A 22,909-nucleotide genomic window follows, 5' to 3' on the forward strand; every position below is an offset into this window, starting at 1 on the left:
CCTCTCATTGAGAAAGTAAATAATGCAATAGAAGTTATACATGTGCAGTCATGCAGTATATATTTCCATATTAGTTATGTGAAAGAAAACAGACCAAAAAAACAAACAAAACAAAAAAGGAAAAATTAAAAAGTTTTTAAAAAGTATGCTTCGATCTGCAGCCAGACTCCCTCATTTCTTTCTCTGGAGGTGGATAGTATTTTTCATCATAAGTCCTTTGGAATTGTTTTGGATTATTGCATTGCTGAGAATAGTTAAGTCACTTGTAGCCAATCATTACATGATATTGCTGTTACTGTGTACAATGTTTCCCTGGTTCTGCTCATTTCACTTTGAATAAGTTCATGTAAGTTTTTTCAGGTTTTTCCAAGAGCACTCTGCTTTTCCGAGTATAAAATAACACAAGAATATTCCGTCACAATCATATACCACAACTCATTCAGTCATTTTCCAATTGATGGGCATCCCCTCAATTTCCAATTCTTTGCCACCACGAAAAGAGCCACTACAAATATTTTTTGTACACATAGGTCCTTTTACTTTTTGTTCTTTATCTCTGTGGGATACAGATCTAGTAGTGGTATTGCTGGGTCAAAAGGTATGCACAGTTTTATAGCCCTTTGGCTAAAAATAAAAGTATGCTTCAATCTGTATTCAGACACCATCAGTTCTTTCTCTGGGGATGGAAAACATTTTTCATCATAAGTTCTTCAAAGTTGTCTTGGTTTGTTGTATTGTTGAGAAGAGCTAAGCCATTCATAGCTGATCCTCTTACAATATTGCTGTTACTTTGTACACAGTACATTTCACTTTGCATCAGTACACGCAAGTCTTTCCAGATTTTTCTTTTTTTAATTTTTTTTTAATTTTTAGGCAATTGGGGTTAAGTGACTTGCCCAGAGTCACACAGCTAGTAAGTGTCAAGTGTTTGATCTGAGGCCAGATTTCCAGGTTTTTCTGAAAGCATCCTGCTCAACATTTCTTATAGTACGGTAGTATTCCATCATAATCACATACCACAACTTGTTCAACCATTCCCCAAATGATGGGCATTCCCTCAATTTCTAATTCTTTGCTCTCAGAAATGAGCTCCTGTAAATATTTTTGTACCTATAGGTCTTTTTCCTTTTTATCTCTTTTGGGATATAGACCTAGTGGTGGTATTGTTAGGTCAAAGAGTATGGTTTTACAGTTCTTTGGGTATAGTTCCAAACTGGTCTACAGAATGGTTGAATCAGTTCACAACTCCAGCAGCAGTGCATTAATTAACCCTAGCTCCTTTCCCTTTGGAATATCACATTCCAAGCCCTCTGATCCTTTGATGTAGGAGTAGCTAAATCTTGTGTTATCTTGAATGTGGCTCCATGACACTTGAATTGTTTCTTTCTGGCTGCTTGCAATATTTTCTCCTTCACCTGGGAGCTCTGGAATTTGGCTATAGTATTTCTGGCTGTTTTCATTTTGGGATCTCTTTCAGGAGTTGATCAGTGGATTCTTTCAATTTCTATTTTACCCTCTGGTTCTAGAATATCAGGGCAGTTTTCCTTGATAATTTCTTGAAAGATGGTGTCTAGGCTCTTTTTTTTTGATCATTGCTTTCAGGTAGTCCAATTTATTTAATTATTAATTAAATCATTAATTAAATTATCAATTAAATTATTAATTATTAATAATTAATAGTGTTGGCAAAGACCTGGAAACTGATGGGATGTCCATTAATGGGAGAATGAATGAACAAGTTGTGGTATATAATTGTGATGGAATGTTATTAAGTGTTAATATTAATAAATGTTTTTAATGTTAATAATGTTAATAAATGTTAACTTATTATGTTAATAAATAAATTATTAATTATCAATTAAATTATTAATTAAATTATCTCTCCTGGATTGATTTTCTTGATCAGTTGTTTTTCCAATGAGATATTTCACATTGTCTTCTATTTTTTTCATTCTTTTGATTTTGCTTTATTGTTTTTTGATTTCTCATAAAGTCATTAGCTTCCATTTGCTCTATTCTAATTTTTAAGGAATTAATTTCTTCAGCAAGCTTTTGGACCTCCTTTTCCATTGTCCAATTCTGCTTTTTAAATCATTCTCCTCATTGGCTTTTGTGTACCTCTTTTACCATTTGGCCTTCAATATTTTTTTTTTGTATCTCCTTTACTAAGCTGTTGACTTGTTTTTCAAGATTTTCTTACATCACTCTCATTTTTCCTCTCAATTTTTCCTCTACCCTCTTACTTGATTTTCAAAATCCTTTCTGAGCTGTTCCATGGCCTGAGACCAATTCAGATTTTTTTCTTGGAGGCTTGAATGTAAGGTCTTTGACTTTGTTGTCTTATGCTGAGCTCGTGTTTTGATCTTCCTTGTCACATAGTAACTTTCTATAGTCAGAGTTTTTTCAATTGCTTGCTCATTTTCCCAGCCTATTAGTTGACTTTTAACTCTTTGTTCAAGTAGGGCTCTGCTTCCAGGGTGGACGGTGAACTGTCCCGAGTTTCAGGGGTTTTGTGCAGCTGTTTTCAGAGATACTTCTAAGGACCTGTAAGTTTTCAGTTCTTCTGAGGTGGTATGATCTAAGGAAAGGAGTTTACTACTTTCCTGGCCTGTGCTCTGGTCTGTGAACATCCACTAGCACTCTTTTCTGCCCTGGAACTGTGAGGAGAGTTCCCTGTCCACTGTGGCCACAAGCTCTGTTATGCTAGTGCTTCTCCTCACCTGGGACTGCCACCCAGGACCGAGACCTGGATCCGAGTAAGGAAGAAAAACAACAGAATTCTGCCCCGGTGCTAGCAAAAAGACCCCTGTAATCTCCTTCTGACCAGTTGTTTGACACCCGCCAATTCTTACTGTCTGTGCTGAGCTCTGGAAGCAGCCACTGCCACTGCTGCCACTGATTTAATCACTTCCAAGGCATCTCAAGGCAAAATCCTGGTTTGCTGGGTCTGGGTCTGGGCTGGTGTGGCCTACATTGTGCTGCACTCCTCTCTCACCCTGGTGCAATAGACCTTTCCTGCCAAACTTCCAAGTTGTCTTAGGCTGGAAATTCATTTCACTCTGTCTTTTTGTGGGTTCTGTTGCTCTAGAATTTGTTTAGAGTCATTTTAAAAAAGGTATTTGGAGGTGTTTGGGGGAGAGCTCAGGTGAGTCCCTGCCTATACTCCACCATCTTGGCTCTACCTTGGCAAGGCATATTAATGCCTATTTTGCTGCCATCTTCTCTCTCAAGAAGAATGTTCTTCAAAGTAGAGAAAGAACAAGCATGGTTAAGAAGACAATTAAGCCCAATACAGTTTAGGAGATAAGAAATAACATCTGATCTCTTTAATATGAGGTCAAGCCTACAGGATCTGACAATCTGATATCCACCACCACCTCCTCTCTGGTTGAATTTGGATATTTGATCTCCTTAGCTAAACACACACTCAGAGGCCAACAGAAATTTGATTGATGACAGTCCATGACCTCCAACAACATGAGCTGGACAAAATCCTTCCCTACTCCCATTCTTCTTCTGTAATTTAGTGCCAGTTTAGGGTCAGGGACAGATTCCAAAACAACAAATTGGTAGACATTTCCTTAATAACCTCTTGATTGCTAAACTAATCAAAGTTAATGGAAAAAATATCCTGTTTGCCTACAAGGACTATATGTTTATTGGCTGGACATTCCCACCCCTTGTTTTCTACCAATGATGATAAAAGTCTGCCATCTGAGCTGGTGCCTCTGAGAGCTGTAGGACCATCTGTTAGGAATGGATCCTTGGGGACTCACCACTACTGCCCTCCTGACTTGTGTTCTTTTGCTGATCTTTTTGTCTCTATGGAGCCAAGGATTCAAAAGAGGGAAGCTCCCACCAGGTCCCACTCCTCTTCCCTTTATTGGCAACATCTTGCAATTGGATATGAAGAACATGAGTGCATCATTATCGCAGGTAAAAGGACTGCATTTGGGGTTTGGATCTGGCTGCTTGGGTTGTAGGAGGAGACACAAAGACTTCAAATGGATAATTGAATCAAGACTCATGGTGATCTAGAATCCTATGTCATGGATGGTGTGAGTCAAGGGCTCTATGAGTGATATCTCCATTAGCAATGATGTTAGGCATGCATTGGTTGTTTTGTCAAAACAGGTAGCAGAAGAAGAAATTCAATTACAGGACCAAATATTTGCCTTTTGCAATGCATCAAACTAGGCTCTGTGAATACAAAAACAAAAACAAATCATTCAATTAATGAGAACTTATTCATTACCTTCCACATGCCAGGCACTGTGCCAGATACAGGAGAGAAACATATGGTTAATGCAACTAACTCTCCTTGAAAAAAAAGTAGTTCCTGTCCTCTAGGAGCTTATGTTCTACTAGAGGGATACAAAAAATTTATAGATAAGTAGAAGAAAATTAGGGGACAGAGAAAACACTTGTAATTGGGGTACCCAAAAAGTTTCAAGTAGGAGAGAACAACTGAGCTGGACCTTGAGGGAAGTAACAGATTCTTATTGGAAGAAAGAATGGGAATAAATTCCAGGCATGGCAGACAATCTGGGCAAAGGCAAGGAGTTGGGAGATAATATAGCTAAGAGGGGATATGGCAAGAATGTGAAGTATGGGATGAGGGGTAATACAAAATCAATTTAGACAATTGGGTTGGAGCCAACTGTGGAGGCATTTAAGTGCCAAATTAGGGAGGCAGTAGGGAGCCCCTACAGACTTTTGAGTAGAGGAATGATGCGGTCAGAACTGTGCCACAGGAATATTAAGCTGTTAGTTGTGCAGATTATTCATTGCAAAGGAGAAATACTAGAAGCAGAGGATTGAACTTGGAAGCCATTAAAAGAACGGATAAAATATCATTTATTAAGTACCTACTATGTGCTCACTATTGTGGAGACAATACAGAGTAAGAGATTTAAGATGCATGTCAGTTGGAAAGGCCTTGTGCTTCTTAGGGCAAATTAACAGAATGAGTGGTAATGCAACACATTTAATGTTATTTCCACTGATAAAAATAAGATCTTTTCTAATATTGAATCATTGGATGGTGCCTGGGACTTTGGTGGTGGGACTTTTCTAGTCTTCAGTAGTTTCTGGTGGTTGCTTCCAGGGCTGATGTTGGGGGAGGCTGGGATAGAAGTAGGAATAGTGGTTTGCAGGGCTGGTCTGCCGCTTCCAGGAATCTTGGGCTTCTGTACCTGCCAGAGTCAGTTGTTTAGTAACTGGTGTTGGTGGTGGTGAGGAAGCTGGGGCCCTTCTCTACAGTGATTGCTTCTCATTGAAAGGAGTTTGGCCTGGACTGAAAGCAGAGCCTAGGGTCTAGGGGCAGGAGTCATTGACATGAAAAGGTCAATTACAAAGGCTCTTGAGTAATGGTCCTGGGCCATTTCAATCATTTTCCAAGGGAACTTGGAGGTAGTTTGATTTTTCTGTCCCGTTCCTTCTTCTCTTTCTCTCATGGTGATTTATTAGGTTGATTAGCTTAAGTGCCTGTCTCACAAGTCTATTACAGTAGTCTAAGCAAGGGGAGGGGGATGAAGGTCTTAATTGGATTAATGGACAAGTGAGGAGGCAAGATGGAATAGGTGTGGGAGACATGAAGATAGAATCTACCAGACTTGACCGTAGCTAATTGGACATAAGTAAGAATGAAAAGTCAAATATGAATCCATGGCCTTAAATCCTTAAATCAGGGTTGACGTAGTTTCCTCCAAGAGAAGTCTGCCTCTTGGGTTCCCTTAAGGGAAATGGGTAAGTTTGGAGGAAAGGGTAGTTTTAGGGGAAAACCAACGAGTTGTATTGTGGACATATTAAGTTTGCAATGCCAATAGGACATCCAGGTTGAGAAATCCATTTCTAAGCAGTTGGCTATGTGGAGTTCAAAAGTGATAATATCTAGTCATATGAATGTGGGAATCTTCTGCTGATAAATGATCATTGAAGCCATAGGTGATATGATCACCCAGTTAGAAAGTGTAATAGTCTTATGCATACATAGATACGCACATGTACCCTTTGCATATTGCATGTTATGAAGCAGTTGTGAGGATAAATTCCCACTTTCTAAAGTTTCACACTGAATTCATCCTGTTTCTTGGCATTTTCCCAGCTGGCTAAAAAATATGGCGACATCTATACTCTTTATTTTGGAACCCAGCGTATAGTGGTGATACATGGATATAACATTATGAAGGAAGCTCTAATTGATCAAGGAGAGATTTTTATGGATAGAGGAGACATACCAATATTTGAAGATTTTGCTGGAGGACGAGGTAAGTTTAGTTTGCTTAAAAGAGTCACAGAAAAGCAAAATGTATGACAAAGTATATCCAGTAGAATGTACTCCTCTGGAGCATAGTTATTAGTTTCATTTTAATTGTTCTATTCTCAGTACCTAGCACAAGACCTTCACGTAGTAGGTGCCTGGTAACTATCATGCTGTCATTGTATTTTAGTTTGAATTGAATGAAATTAAACTTGATCAATGAACTAAGCCAGAAACTCCAGAGCCATCATCCATTCCCCCACCTCCAATGTTAGAATGACCAATGGCCTATTCTTTTCCTTTTTTCTAGGAGTTATTTTCAGTCGTGGAGAGAGATGGAAACAAATCCGAAGATTTTCCCTCATGACCCTAAGGAACTTTGGGATGGGGAAGAGAAGCATTGAAGAGAGAGTTCAAGAAGAAGCCCAATGCCTGGTGGAGGAGCTCAGGAAAACAAAGGGTTGGTTTTCAGTTCTTACCTCCTGGGCATGTGGGGTCCAACTGCCCACCCATTCCCAGTCCTAAATGCTATTTGTTTTGGAATCATTTTAAAAGTCTCTGCCTTCATCTACTTACCAGGTAATAACTCCGCTGGGCCAGAGAACTCCCTTCTTTTTTCTTGTGCTCAGGCATCATAAGCTTATCTAGCCTCCCTATAAGTAAAGACATTGTCCAGGAGAATAATATTCATTAGCCTTTAGGGAACTAAGCACCATATCCAAATATGAACAGAAGAGATGCCCATATCCCACCTGATTGGAAACATTTCTATTAAAGTTAATTTTTCCTCCCTTTGATAACTTGTCTCCACATTAGGTCAGCCCACTGATCCCACCTTCATCCTTAGCTGTGCCCCATGCAACGTGATCTGCTCTATCCTCTTCCGTGATCGATTCAAGTACAAAGATGAGAAATTTCTCTATCTGATGAACTTGTTAAATGAAAACTTCCGCCTGTTTAACAGACCATGGACACAGGTAAGGCCAGAGCTGTCTTCTTATTCTGTGGTTGTTTGCTGAGTTTCAGCAACAAGATCAGTATACCATAGCCTCTCATCCCTTAGCAAAGGTCCCAACACCCGTGAGAACACACACACACATTCACACACACATGCCACTCAAGGACAATAACATCATGCAATATCTTTGGCTCTCAAGTAAGATATTAGGTAGATATTCTGTTCCTAGCTGGCACCTGAACCAGTTCTAGATCATTAAAATTTAAGTGATATGGAGAAGTATCTGATTGGGGCCTGGGATATCCGGAGGATAGTGTTCACAGATGTGGCCAAGTAAAATAGTTATCAAAAAAGAACCTGCCCAGGCCATTCAGGAGAGAATAGGGAGGACAAGCCACTTAGATCAATAGCCTACACTGATTCTGGTGGTGATCTGGCTCTGTTTCTACAATGGATGGACATGTAGGATCAAAACCTTCATCCACTGAAGCCAGAACTAAAGATCCTCATCCATTCAAAAAACAAGCTTTCTTTTCCTTTGCCTATATTCTGTTTTGCTTGCAGTCTGGAATGTGTACTCTAGCTCAACCCTTCTCTGGTAGAATGTAAGTTTTTTGAGGATGAAGACTGCCTCATTGTTGTCTATATCACCATAGCCTAGCTCAGGACTTGGTTCATAGTGAGTACTGAAAAAATGCTTGGTGCATTTTATTAACTTAATGTGAATTGAATTGAATTAATCTGATACCTTGGTGTCTCTTTGTCTTCTTTTTTTTTATGTTGGTTATTCCAAGATAAGTAGATTTCCCCTTAAGTCAAATATCAGCCTCTTTTGAACAACAACATAATATTATGCCATTTGTTTCCCCTCAGTGGGTAGCACAACACCAGATAGGTTAGTTTTGAGATATTTGCCAACTTAGGGTTAGATTTGAGAGGATTCATGAAACTCTTGGGATTTGTGCGGAGCTGCTCACTACTTAACTACCAAGTGTCTAAGAAGGCTATTCCTTTAACGGCTCCTTGGACTGAGGGATCACAAGATCCAAAGAGTTAGAGACAGAAAGGAATTTAATGAAGAGAGGGCTAGAATTTGAGTCAGGAAGAATGAGTTTGAGATCTACCTCACACACTTAACAGTTGTACGACCCTTGGAAAGTCATTTCAATGGGGAATATAGTGGACAGACTACCAGGCCTAAAATCAGGAATACATCTTCATGAGTTCAAATTTGGCCTCAGACTAGCTGTGTGATCCTGAGCAAGTCACCTAACCCTTTATGTCTCTGTAAAATGAGCTGGAGGAGGAAATGATAAACCGCTCCAATATCTTTGCCAAGAAAATCCCAAATGGGGTCACAAAGAGTCAGATATGACTGAAACAACTGAACAACTACAATAAAGAGAGCATAATCAATTTGTACAGTAACAAAAACAATGGAAGGACAAATACCATGCAAGTCTAAAGTAACAGTGCAAGGACCCACGATGATTTCAGAGGAAGCACAATGAACCATACTGCCCACCTCATGAGAGAGAAAGGAATAGATTCAAGACGTAGACTGGGACATACATTTTTGGCTCTTGCCAAGGTGGGGATTTGTTTTGCTTGATTACGTGTATTTGTTTCGATGGTTTTGTTTTTCTTTTTTCTTTGTACCAATGTGCAGTGAAGATGAGAGAGAAAATACACTTTGTCAATGAAAAATTTAATTAAATTTTAAAAAGAAATGCAATGCCTTTGAATAAAACACAATAGTTTATAATTAGAGATTTTAAATAGTTTCTTCATGACAGTAAACTCACATGTGTTTGTTTGGGTTTGGGGTGTGTGAATGCAGCTCTACAACTTTTTACCAGCATTCAGAGCATACCTCCCTGGAGACCATAAAAGAATTTTTAAAAATCTTGATGAAATTAAAGGTTTCATTTTGGAAAGAGTGAAGGAGCATCAGAAGGTACTGGACCCTAGCAACCCTCAGGACTACATTGACTGCTACCTCTCCAAAATGCAGCAGGTAAGATGCATGGGGGAAGCCCCTTACTTGTTGAGTAAGGCTGATATTCCAAGGATTCTTACAGGCCACTTTCTTCAAAGCACAGGAAGGGATATCAGAGAGAACCTCAAAGTACCCACATCCCCCAAAGATGCCACTGGCTTTCTAGTAACTGGTCTTTGTTTGGTCTGCTCATATCCTTTATCTGAACTCTGTATGGGAAATGAGATTGGAAGAGTTCTGCTGTGGTGAGTGATGAGCTGGTGATCTGGACTTTCCTGTTTGGAAGGGGATATTGTCTTGGAGAATGATAACAGGAACCAACTGCTAAACATTTGCCAAGCAACTGCTATATGCCAGGCACTCTGTTAAGTGCCAAAGACACAAAAGAGGCAAAAGACAGCCCCTGCCCTCAAGGAGTTCACAATCTTATGGGGGAGATTGTATGTAAACAAATACATACAAAGTAAACTCTCAACAGGAGAAATGGGGTGCAGAGCAGGGCTTGGAGTCAAAAAGACTTGAGTTCAAAGCCAAATTCAGACCCCTCTTAGCTGTGTAATCCTGGACAAGTCACATTCCTCATTTGTAAAATGGGGATAATAGCATTTATCTCCCAGAATTGTCAGGAAGGTAAAATATGTTTCTAAAGGAAGTGGTTAACCTTAAAACATTATATAAATACTAGCTATTATTATAAATTCTAGCTATAACTTGCTCTCATAAAATCACTCAAAATTAATTAATTTCAGGAAGAGAACAGCCTTAATTTTGCCCCACAGAAAAATGAACATGATACAAAAGCCTCCCAGAAATCCACAAACCAATTCAGAAAACAAATAAAGCACTTATAGTATTCCATACTCTCCCCAACTCAGAGCTATCATCAGGATATCAACCCAACATTCTAGTCAATCTTTAACTGTCCTCTAGTCCTATATAGTTCCACTCAGACTGACACAGGAAGCTAGGTGGTGGTATGGATAGAGTGCTGAGCCTGAAGTCCAAAAGACTTGAGTTCAAATCTGGAGTCAGACATAGTATAGTATAGTATAGTACAGTATAGTATAGTATAGTATAGTGTAGTATAGCATAGGATAGGATAGGGTAGGATAGGATAGGATAGGATAGTGTATAGTATAACTCTGAGCAAGTCACTTAACCTCTGTCTGCCTCCATTTCTTCAGCTGTAAGATGGATATAATAATATCTACTTCCTATGGTCATTGTAATGATCAAATGAGGTACTATTTGTAAAATGCTTAGCATATTGTAGATGCTTCATAAATGCTTATTTCCTTCCTTCTTTTACATTCTAAATCAGGGGTGGGGAATCTGCGGCCCTCAGGCCACATGTGGCCTTCTAGATCCTAAAGGGCAGCCTTTTGACTGAAGCCAAATTTTACAGAACAAACTTGAAATTTGAATTCAATCAAAAGGCCACACTTAAGGATCTAGAAGGCTACATGTGGCCTGAAGCCTGCAGGCTCCCCACCCCTGGAATCAATGAATTAAACATTCCCTAGAAGGAAAACCAGTTTGGGGAGCATTAAACGATGTTGAACAGGATCTTAATTGTCCAAGTAACTCATGATAATTTGGGGCTGGAGGTGGGGAGGGGAGAGTAAATGTGTCCTCTCCCCTCCAACTCCATCATGGCAGTATCCTTACATCTTTCTTTTCTGTATTGACACCACAACCACTCTAGTTCAGGTCACTACTGTCTCTCACCCAAACAGTGACAATTCTCTCCTAACAGTTCTCCAAGCATCCAGACCCTCAATCCATTCTTCACAAATCTGCCAAGTTAACATGCATAAAGTGCGAGGCTCACTGGGTTATTCCCATGATGTGAAGCTTCAGGGCTGCTAAGACAAAACACAAACTCATTTGTTTGGCATTTAAAGCCCTTCACAATCTGGCTCCAGCCTCCCTTTCTAGGCTGGGTACACATTGTTCCCTCTCACACCTTCCCTCTATGCTCCAGCCAAACTGGCCCGCTTGTTCTTCTCTGTACACAATATTCCATCTTTTGCCTCTTTACCTTTATATAGACTGGCCCCCGTGCCTGGAATGCTCTCACTCTCTTTCCCCAACTCTTAGCAGCCCTAATATCCTTTCACACTTAGCTGCTACCTCTTTCAAGTAGCCTTCTCTAATTCCTCCTGTTGTTAATATCCCACCCCAAATCTCTGTGCATTTATTTTACATGAATCCCATATGTACTTACATTTATATGTATTGTATTCCTTCAGTAGAATGTAAACTCTCAGAGGGTAGGGACTGTCTTATTTTTATCCTTTGCTTTTATATCACTATTACCTAGCACTCTGCTTGGTACATAAAATATATTTTATACTTATTTGTTGATTGACTGATTTAATGTACTGACAAAAATGTTAAACACTGCAGAACCAAGCATACGTCATTGAACTGTTCACTACAGACTTTCTTCCAGGTTGAAATGAAGGTATCCTTAAGAATTTTTTAATCCCCTCCCTGGATATATTGCCACTCTGTTTCTATTGCCTCTATAATTTTAATTTTTTTCCAGGGGCCCTGAGCCAATGGGAGATTTTTAAAAAATAGTGTTAAATTGACATAAAAGCGTAAGAGTATTGATTCCATTGCTTTATCTTTTCTCATTAATGTATTTACCTTATGCTTGTCTGGTTTGAAGTTTTCCAGGTCAAATACCTGACTCATCTTGAGTTTCTTTTTTTAGGAAATGCCTGAAATCCACCCTTTTTTCTATAAGTCCATCTTCTTTTATCAAATATTTATTTTCCCCACCCAATAAAAAAAGATAAATAATAACCTTCTTAACAAATAAGCACAGTCAAGAGAAATACATTTCTATATTGGCCATGTCCAAAGATGTGTTCCTTTCTATATACTAATCCATCAACTCTCTCTCAAAAGGCTGGTACCATTCTTCATCACTAGTCTTTTGTGCTCATGTTTGATAATTGAATTGATATGAGTTCATAAATCTATCAAAATTGTTCATTTTTACAATATTGATGGCTATAAGTCCATCTTATTTTGTTCAGGATGAAGCTCATATTTGCAGGATTACTTATTTAGTACTATAACTCAATCTGCTTGGATTTTAATATTATTGTTTCAACTCTGTAGGCCTCAATTACTTTTTCTTTAAAATGAATGTGTCAGGCCAATTGATCTCCAAGATGCATCCTAGTTATAAATCCTAGGAGCTTGCATATTTCATAGAATTTCACAGAATTTGTGTGTTGGAAGGAACCTTAGCAGTCACCTAATTTTAAGGACTGTCCCAGAAAAGGGTAAGAATTCCTTTGCTTCCTCATTCCCAGAAGACAGAACTCATAACAGTCATTTGAAATTACAGAGACACATTTAATGTCCACACAAGGGGGTAATGTCTGAGATTATAATGAATTTCTTCATTAAGTAATAAATTCCCCATCTATGGAAGTCTTCGAGCTGGAGCTGGCTGATCACTTAAGGAAGATTTTGAAAAGGAAACTTCTGATCAGTCACAGGTTGGCTGATTGAATTTCATTTTCCCTACAAAATTTGAAATTCTGTATTCTGCCCCAAGACTTTTCTCTCAATTCCCTGTTCTGAAAATCTGAAATTCCTTCTTGTTGTTTTTTTCAACTAAAATGCTATCCTACTCTGTGGTAAAAAATATCAGCATGAGAGGTCTCTTAGCAGGTTATTAACTTTTTAAGTGAATTACTTTATCAGGTCCTCACCATGCCATATATATCATAGACAATAAATAGAGAGCTGAAAGGGATCCAGCTCTCTCCTGTTACATATGAGGAAACTGAGGCCCAGAGAAATTAAGTGACTTTCCCATGGACACATACCCCTTAGCTGAGAATAAAGTTTAATTCAGATCTTCCTAATTCGAAGCCTAGTGCTCATTCCACTACATCATATTTCTGGAGGAGAAGAAGGTTGCCTGGGAAAGGTAAGCCTATGGTTGGGCAGGGGAAACCTAAGGGTACTAGGAAGGTTCTTCTCTCTTAGAGTAAGGAAAGGAAGGTGGGGGAGGGCTCCTAGGACAAACTTAATGTACTTCACATGGTTACTAATGGCTTTCCCTGCTGTCTCTCATTACTTCATCTATTTTGTATCTCTCCTTTAGGAGAAAGATAATCCCCAGTCTGAATTTGACTTGGAGAATCTAAAAATGACAGCAGCAGATTTATTTGCTGCAGGAACAGAGACAACCAGCAGCACGCTAAGATATGGTCTGTTGCTCATTCTGAAACATCCTGAGGTCCAAGGTAAAGTACAAGAACTGCCATGCTTACAGGCCAGGCTTGCTTTCCCAGCACTGTACGAGCTCAGGAGCTGGCCTCTTGTTTCCACCTTTTGGATTTGCATGACTTCCACACAGATCAGCAACAGGTCAGACGGTAGCATATTTAGGAAAACAGGACACTAGAACAAGACCTGTTAGTTATTTAACTATGTGGAGGTGTGTCATGTGGAATTCAATTCACTTTAACAAACACACATAACGCTCCCACTGTGCACCCTCAGTTCTATGCTTAGCATACAAAGACTCAAATGAAACACCCCTTTCCTCAAATGTCTTACACTCTACCAGGGCTAGTTCTGCTGGATCTAAGGAGGCAAAACTAGGAACCATAGGTAGAAGTTACAAATTGACAAATGGAGGCGTCATGTAAGGAAAGACTTGTCAACTATTAAAATTCTCCAAAAGTCCATTCAGCTGCACAGGGCATAGTGAGTTCTTGCTTACTAGAGATTCTCAAGCAAAGACTGGGTGACCATTTGTTCATTCCATTAGAATCAGGATTTCTGTTCAACTATGGATGGCCCTAGGTGAAAATGGGTCATTTGTAAGGCTGAGATTCTATGCCTCAGCAATTTAGGGTATTGAGACAGCAGCTGAGATACATAGCTGGTGAATGGTTTAAATCAAGATGATAATGCCATCACCAGCACTATCAAATTCAAATGAAGGTATCTACTTTCTTTGACAGTAAGAGCTGGCATAAACATAAAGAATGTGAAGTTTATAAATCACTTGACATATAATTTCATTTGATGCCTGCTGAGAGAGGTGCTGTTTTTATCTCCATTTTATAAATCATAGGATAATAGATTTGGAGGTGTAGGGAACCTTAGAAGATGGATAATTTATGATACTCATTTTTCAGATAAGGAAAATGAGGCTTATATAGATTTAATGACTTGCCTGAATCTACACAGATAGTGTCTAAAGAGAAATGTAAACACAATTCTTTCTGACTCCTATCCAGTAAATCATAGAAGATTATCCTATTTCTACTACAAAAGCCTTTAGACCCTCGACTGAGTAGAAGGAGGACACTGAGCCCATCTGAGAATCATCTTAGGTCATAACATCAGGCATAGGTCTTCACGCAGGCTCAGCTGAGCATTCCCAGGAGACTGGGACATTCAGTGGTGATCTGTATTTTTTGTCTCTGCAGCAAAAATTCATGAGGAAATTCAACGTGTGATTGGACATAATCGAGTTCCTTCCATAAAGGACAGACAAGATATGCCCTACGTGGATGCTGTGGTGCACGAAGTGCAAAGATTCATTGACCTCATCCCTCTCAACTTACCCCATGCGGTGAACCGGGACATCCATTTCCAACAATATATCCTCCCCAAAGTCAGTAGTCATGGGGGAATGGGATCTTAAATATTATTTGGTCCAATGATTTCATTATAGACATGAGAAAATGGAGTCCCATTGTCATGAACTCCCTTAAAGTTCTCCTTGAGGCAGTCTGTTATTACACACAGCTTACTTGGGTGGTGCTAAAGGAAGAATAAGAAAGAAGTGTGCACTTTCCCTGCTTCTCATTCACCACAGTAATGCTCTGGAAAGAAAATGTACAGGGAAAGTAACAGGGTGAGATTGCTCAAGAGAAAAATTTTTTATGTTGTTTTCTCTTACTAGGCAGTGAAGTGGATTGCATAAATGCTATAATCTGTTCTATTGGGTAGAAAGCGACACTGAATCTCAGGTGTAATGACTTGCCTAAGATCATTTAAGTGTTGGAGCTGAGACTGGAATCTAGGTCTTTACACTTTAAAATACTCTGGGGTTACTAAATAAACATTGAATGAATTACACTGAATTAGATTGAAGTTTCTTAACAATGGCTGAGCACAACTATTCTCCCTCAAAGAAAAATGAAGGGAGTATCACAACTAATTTCACATTTAACGTACCCCACTGAGGCATCGTTCAGTTCAAATCATCAAGGCCTCAGTAAGAACCTACTATGTGAAAATTACTAGGCCAAGTGCTATTGAAACAAGGCAAGAATAGAAGGGTTTTTGACCATTGAAGGCTTTGTCTTCTCCTGGAGGGAGCACAATTAGGAACCAGAAAAGTCAGCCCCAAGTATTATTTCTTTCCTCAGACCCAAGCTGTGATTTGATTGGTAAAGTGGCTTCCTGCTGAAGAAATTCCCTCAGGAGGAAGCCTGGTCTGCCCCTAGAGTCTTTAAGTATTGCCTGGGGCTCTGACCATTCACAGTCCTGCCCAGAGTCCCACAGACAGCAGGTGTAGACATGAAGTATAGACCAAAGAACTGAGGGTAAGGAGAGCACAAAGAGCTTAGCACCTTAGCCAAGGTTTTCTGCAGAAGGGGGTGCCCAAGCCAATCCCTGAAGAAAGCTGGGGAATCTAAAAGGCTGAAGTGAGCAAGGAGTGCCTTCCAGGTGTGGGACATGGCCATTATAAAGGCATGAAGACCATATAGGGAGCATTGTGGATGGTGAACAGCAGCTGGACCACTTTAGCTGGAGCCCTAAGGAGGGCATGATGGGTACAATAATGGGGACATCAATCTGGAAAGCTAGACTGGGGCTTAAGCAGATTCTTAATGGCTTGACATCTCAGTTGACACCACATGCAAAAAAGTATGCATTTTGTACTAGAGAAAATAGTGAGTCATTGAAGATTCTTGGGGCTAGAATACAAAGGATATTCATAATGATACCTGACTCTCCTCTGGAATTTCTTCCCTTTAGGGCACAACAATCTACCCATTGCTCTCCCCAGTCTTGTGGGACAGCAAAGAGTTTCCCAACCCTGACCAGTTTGACCCCCAGCACTTCCTGGATAAGAATGGGAAATTCAAGAAAAGTGACCACTTCATGCCTTTTTCTACTGGTAAAAAGAAACCCTTCTCATTTCTACCTCTCACTCTAAAATGAGAATCCTATTCTCACTCCCACTCTCCTCTGGCTGAGCCTCCTCCTGGCAGTTCTTCTTAAGACACATAGCCCACTTTGACATGTCACATACTATCTTTTCCAGTATTCCCATGACCTGGCTTTTTCTCAGATCCTGCAATAGATGAGCTGAGCCTCTTGGCTGGTTCACCTGCCCTGTTATTTTAGTGGAATTCTGACTCCATTGCAAGATCCACTACACAGTGGCTTACTGTGAGAAGAATGGTGTGAAGAAGGAATTCCTTCCTGCCTCTTGTGACCATTAATGATTGAACTATAACTCACAATAATAGTTTTCACCAGTTCGGCCCATCTACATATTTCTCTTTTACTTCTTTTCCCATTATTGTCCTGGTTCAGCAAGTCTGTTTCACTCTGGCTGAATGTGATATTCCATGAAGATTACTAAGCACAATTGTATTTCTTTCTAGGAAAACGGTCTTGTCTTGGAGAAGGTCTGGCGAGGATGGAGTTGTTTTTGTTCCTTACCACCATTCTACAGAGCTTCACTCTCAAACCCGTTGGAGATCCAAATGAAATTAACCTCAAGTCCAATTACGTTGGGTTCACCAGTATCCCACCATATTACCAACTATGCTTTGTTCCTCTCTAAGGAAGAACACAAAGTTGATTTGGTAAATTAGCAAGTTGGTTTCATCTTCTGTACTCAATACTCTCATTTTTTTTCTAGAATCCCTTTGAGGGAAAGAAAAATTCCCACCTCTTGATTAAAATGAGTTTTAAATTTCAGAGACACGACAGTCTTGTTGAGTATCTTGTATGTCATTATGTGATAGCAGCTGCACTATAGACATTCATGTACAACCCTCTTATGGATACCTCCAGCCAAATCCTCAATTCTAGATTTAGGGTGTGGAGGAAGATCTGTAAAATATCCTCCCTCCAAACCACATTTGTTCGTACTTTTCTTTTCATGTTTCCTCACAGATGATCTTATTTTGTATTATATAGCTCTTGTTTGTGAATTTGGGGTACAATGAGCAGGGCTATGTTGCTAATAACTCCTGATATGCAAACATGTGCTTGTACTTCCGTACATCGAGGATTCATGACTTCAAAGACAATGTGGTAACATGGACGGATTCCTGACTTTGGGGGCAGAGGACCTGAGATCAATCCTGCCCCTAATGATAACAACTTGTGTGACCTTAGGCAAGTCACTTCACATTTGTTCTCACATCAGATTCTTCATCTCTACAATGAATGGATTGGACTACATAGGCTCAGAATTCCCTAATGAGTCTCCATCTACGATACTTTGATCAGTGGGAAAGGTCCATTCATCACACTTTAGGTCCTCACTCCATTTCTCATTTCACTTTCCTCCTTTCAGCATCTTGACCCCATAGTGAGCCAGTTCCAACTTAACTTGCTCTCCACTTTCAAATCCCACATCCCCTTGTCCTATGGGGACATGCATTTCTTTATTGAATTCTAGCAAGAAATTATTCCTACCACTTGCCTTCTCTGTTACTATAATCTTGCTACTGAACACAGATCTCTTCCCCAACTGACTACTTTCTCCCTTCAGCATCTATTCTAAGATTTCTCTTCTTTACTGAGGCCTCTCCTATCACCTCACTCCTTCCCTCTCACCACAACACTGAACTTAATACAACACTGAGAAAAATTGAGATTATGTATTGCTAATTTATTCCTTTTCTAAAATTCTTTATTCTAAATCACCTCTCCATCATCACACACTCTTCCTTTCTTTTATTCCAATATGGAAGAGGAGGTGGAGAGAAAAAAAAGAAGGTAGCATTTCTTTTTGTAACCACTAACCCCACTACTTGGGCCCTTGATCTCACCTCTCCGTCTCTCTTCTGAGACATTGCACCCTCTAACCTCCCCTGTCTTTTCCTAATTTTCAATTTTCTTAAATCCATTGATTCCTATCCTCCTGCTTACAATAAAATGCACTTCTCCCTCATCCTTAAAACAAAACTAAACACAAAAAACCCATCTCATTCCCAGAGATTCCCTGACTGACTCTTACTATCTATATTTTACTCAGAACTCTTGTAACTCTGAAAGGATAAAGTATGCCTTTTTGAATATCTGCTGAGTTAACAACAGGTTTGCTTCAACTTCTGGGGGGCTCAGGACATCTGAGTCCTGCATGACTGGCTTTTCATCTTAAAGGTGCAAGAGAGCTGAGTCACACATGGCCAGTAGCAAAGTCACCTGGGAATCCCTTTATATGCTCTGTTCAGCCTCAATTATATTGCCTTCATTGCTCTTTCTTCCTTTTCATGGCCAAACTCCTAGAAAAACTATCTACCTATTGGTCACTTTCTCACCTCTTCATGACTTCTTTTGGGCTTTTCTTGGCAAAGATCCTGGAGCAGTCTGCCATTTCCTTCTCCAGCTCATTTACCAGATGAGGAACTGAGTCAAACGGGGTTTGACTTACCCAGGGTCACACAGCTAGAAAGTGTCTGAGGTCAAATTTAAACTCAGAAGGAGTCTTCCTGATTCCAAGCCCAGTGATCTAAACACCTATATACCTAGGTTCAAAGATAAATAACAGTGAGTAATCAGAAGGGACTATACAAAGATACAGTATTTACATCTCTAACCTGTAGCCCCAAGAAACTGTAGCATGTACAATGGCCAAATCCTGGTAAAACCATCTTGGCAGACCAGCTAAATCAAGTTGAGGGTAACTGACAGGCCTCAAACCTATTTGTGACTTAGGGGGATGTCTACCCAAAGCGTATGAAGACTTCCCCTTGTGGAATGAGGGGATGAAAACAATATATTCCCATGGCCATGAAGGCAGCTGGATCTTAGTCAGACATCAAAGCTGCCAAGGCCATTTAATGTATCCTGCGCCATCACTAGTCTTCCTGACTTTTATCTTACCCCAAACTTTTGCTGAAAGAGAGAGTGAAGCTGACACCTTCATTTAAATACAATTCATGAACAAGTCAAGACATCACCCCAAGATGTCATTGGTCATCTTCAAAAAGGAAGGATGAATAATAATTTACATGCTAAAAGGAAAAGATGATATAAGTCTCCTCAAACTCCTAATGCCCTCAAAGGTCATAGAGGCTATTAAATAAATGGAGGACTTGAAAGTGTTTTTGTTATGTATTGATGACCACCAAAGAAGAAAGAAAAAAGAAGGAAATAGGAATACTCTAGGGAAAAAGTGAGAGACTGATTGGGGGTGCTTTATCTCATATAACTGAAGTGGGCAAAATAGAAGATTTTGTGCAAATGAAGAAAGATTTTGGATTTCTGGATTATGGTTTAAACTTGAAGAATGACAAGCTCCTGGTTTAGGGATAACATTCACCTCACACAGGCTGGTAAGGGTGTATATGACTGGAGTCTTTGAAATCTTCTTAAAAAGGGCTTTAAAATGAAAAGGAAAAGGGGGAAAAGAAAACTACCTATGTGGTTTTTATATACATTTTCAGTATATGAGTAGCTACACTGTGGGAAGAATAGTAGCAAAAAACACCTTGACATTGACAGGAGGCCAAGTCTATGGAAAGATCCCAAAACCAATCTCATGGCCTCAGATCTCTAAAAACTTGGTCACAAAGTATTTGAACCAAGCAAGGGGAATTTCTGATTCTCCTGGAAGGCGGGAAATTTGATCTTTTTTGTATCAGCAAGACATGGGAGGATGAGATCCATGAATGGAATGAGTATACAATATTCAAAAGGAAAAGGACAAAGGACAGATAAGTGGGTAGGGGAGGGAAAGTAGTAGCATGTGAAGAAATTTCAGAAAGAGGAAAAGCAAAAGGGAAGCCACTGGAATGAAGATCAACAGAGGGGAAAATAGAAACAATTTCATCATTGGAGTTACCTAGATGGAAAGAGGAAACAACCAAGGAGTTTGGGAGAGGAGATATGAGATAATAGTGATTAGAGACTTCAAAAACTGGACATCTGCTGAAATATTCTCTGTCTGTCTCTCTCCATCTTTTCTCCTCTTTCTCTGTCTCTTTTTGTCTCTATCTTTCTCTGTCTTTCTCTTTCTGTCTCTCTTTGTCTCTGTGCCTATGTATCTCTCTTTCTCTCTCCCTCTTTTGGGGCAGCTAGGTGGCACAGTGGATGGCATGCCAGACTGGGATTTAGGAAAACTTTAATTCAAATCTAGCTTCTGACACTTACTAGCTGTGTTACCCTGGGCAATTTACTTAACTTCTGATTGACTCACTTTCCTCATCTGTAAAATGGGGGACAATAATAGCACCCCCTTCCCAAGGTTGTTTTTTGGGGGATCAAATGAGATAATTGTAAAGCACTTAGCACAGTGCTTGACACATAGTAAGTTCTATAAATATGTTAGTTATTCTCTCTCTGTCTCTTTGTCTCTCTTGTTCAATCTCTCTGCTCTGATTTTGTCTCTGTTTCTCTGTATCTCTACCTCCATATCTTGTATCTTTGTCTCCTTGACTTTCTGTCTCTTTTCTCTGTATCTCTGACACCCTGTCTCTATCTGTCTCTCCACCTCCTCAAAACAAAAAATAACTCCTAATGTTCTTGACTTACCTGAATGAAAATTTCATGTTTCAAAAAGTGAAATGTCAATTCTGGACCTTTTTCTCACCAAACAGAAACTGATTACTGGGGTGGAAATAAAAGGACCATTTGAGAGTTAACCATGGAATCTTAGAATTTGTGATAGAGGAGAAGAGAGCCGGTTGTAGGCTAACACAGATCTGAGATTAGGGCGAGAACAGATTCCATAGTGTTTGGAGAAAGGATAACTAACATCCTGTGAACTCAAATTCTATAGGAGCCTTCAGTCCAAGAAGGATGGAAACCTCTCAGCATTAAATTATGTAGAAAACAAAGAAAAGAAAAACAAAGTCACTCAGGAAGATATGAGAGAGGAGTAAATACACATACACATACACCATGCCTCCACACATCATAATTCCTTCCCCCCAATCTGCAGAAATGCTTCAAATGCCACTTAATGATCAGACTGGTGAGTCAAAGAGTCTTTCTCTATTCTTCTCATCTCTTTGGTCCTTAGGGAGGCTGTGAAAATTCTTTCTCTTCATCTTCTCTGAGTTTACCCCAAACCAAAGATAAGAACAAAGAAGGGGAAAAGATGGGTATTAAAATGTGTGCCTTTATTCCACTTAAGAAAGATTTTCTACATTTCATTAATATAAAATTATCAGTAATATTCCTTGTCTGAGTAAGCAATGGATACAGAGAGTGAATTCTCACTAGGAGTAGAAGCCAGAGATAATTGCAACAATTTCTGTCTTTTTAATACTACAATTTTTATTCCCAAGATTAGGAATCTGGAAGTGGCTGCTTGAGGAGGTATTAATGACTTTTTGGGCCCCAAACATGAAAGTGAAAAGTGCTAGCCTCCATGCAAAAGAGAAAATGATTATCCTTTAGTGGTCAGTCAAGAGTACAAAGAAGAGAGCAGTGACCATGACTCTTCTTAGAATATACCACCTCAGAAAAACTTGAAACTTACAGACTCCCAGAACTAATTCAGAAAATGACAGGACAAAAACCTTAAGCTTCAGAGAGGAATTCTTCCACCCTGGGAGCAGTGCTCAAATTGAATGTAAAGATAAAAGTCAAGAAATAGGCTGGAAAATTAGCAAGCAACAGCAACAGAAACAAAAACCTGGCCATAGAAAGTTATTATGATGACAAAAAAGGTCAAAACACAAACTCAGAAGAAGACAACAATGTCAAAGGCCACATGCAAAGCCTCAAACAAAAAGTGAATTGGTCTCAGACCCAAAAAGAACTCATGTAATAGCTTAAAAAGTATCTTTAAAAATCAAATAAGAGAGGTGGAGGAAAAATTGGGAAAAGAAATGAGAGGAATGCAAGAAGAAAATAGCACCTTAAAGAACATAATAGGCCAAATGGCAAAGAAGCACCAAAATCTACTGAAGAGAAGAACTCTTTAAAAATCAGAATTGACCAAATGGAAAAAAAAAGATACAGAATCACAATTGCTTAAAGACAATTGCTTAAAAAGTAGAATTAGTCAAATGGGAAAAAGGTGCAAAAGGTCACTGAAGAAAATAATTCTTTAAAAATTAAAATTGGGCAAGTGGAAGCCAATGACTCCATTAGAAATCAAGAAACAATCAAACAAAATCAGAAAAATAAAAAAAGAAGAAAATGTGAAATACCTTTTTGGAAAAAAACAAAAACAACCTACCTAGAAAATAGATGGAGCAGAGATAATTTAAGAATTATTGGACTACTAAAAAGCCAGGGTCAAACAAAGAATCTAGACATCATCTTTCAAGAAATTATTAAGGGAAAACTAACTTGATATCTTAGAATCAGAGGGTAAAATTGAAATGGAAAGAATCCACCAATCAACTTCTAAAGGAGAAACCAAATGAAAACTCTCAGGAATATTACAGTCAAACTCCAGAGCTCCCATGTCAAGGAGAAAATAATGCAAGCA

At 39.3% G+C, this 22,909-nt stretch overlaps 1 protein-coding gene across 1 annotated transcript; it reads left to right on the forward strand.

Annotated features, from left to right (window-relative positions):
* The first annotated feature begins 3,724 nt into the window (after positions 1 to 3,724).
* On the forward strand, positions 3,725 to 17,115 carry LOC114031259 (cytochrome P450 2C23-like). Its single transcript, XM_027846295.1, has 9 exons — positions 3,725 to 3,936; positions 6,107 to 6,269; positions 6,573 to 6,722; positions 7,079 to 7,239; positions 9,061 to 9,237; positions 13,355 to 13,496; positions 14,694 to 14,881; positions 16,255 to 16,396; positions 16,890 to 17,115. Exons 1-9 carry the CDS (start codon positions 3,757 to 3,759, stop codon positions 17,069 to 17,071), a joined length of 1,485 nt encoding a protein of 494 aa, XP_027702096.1. The 5' UTR covers positions 3,725 to 3,756; the 3' UTR covers positions 17,072 to 17,115.
* The last annotated feature ends 5,794 nt before the right edge of the window (positions 17,116 to 22,909 follow it).

This window comes from Vombatus ursinus, unplaced genomic scaffold (genome assembly GCF_900497805.2).
Source record: "Vombatus ursinus unplaced genomic scaffold, bare-nosed wombat genome assembly UNPS02015129.1, whole genome shotgun sequence".
Lineage (NCBI taxonomy): Eukaryota > Metazoa > Chordata > Mammalia > Diprotodontia > Vombatidae > Vombatus > Vombatus ursinus.

Excerpts from the sequence above, each read along its gene's own strand:
- LOC114031259 (XM_027846295.1), top strand. The coding sequence starts at position 3,757 with ATGGATCCTTGGGGACTCACCACTACTGCCCTCCTGACTTGTGTTCTT. Across the intron at positions 13,497-14,693 it reads GAAACATCCTGAGGTCCAAG|CAAAAATTCATGAGGAAATT; the intron begins GTAAAGTACAAG and ends TTGTCTCTGCAG. Across the intron at positions 14,882-16,254 it reads AACAATATATCCTCCCCAAA|GGCACAACAATCTACCCATT; the intron begins GTCAGTAGTCAT and ends TCTTCCCTTTAG.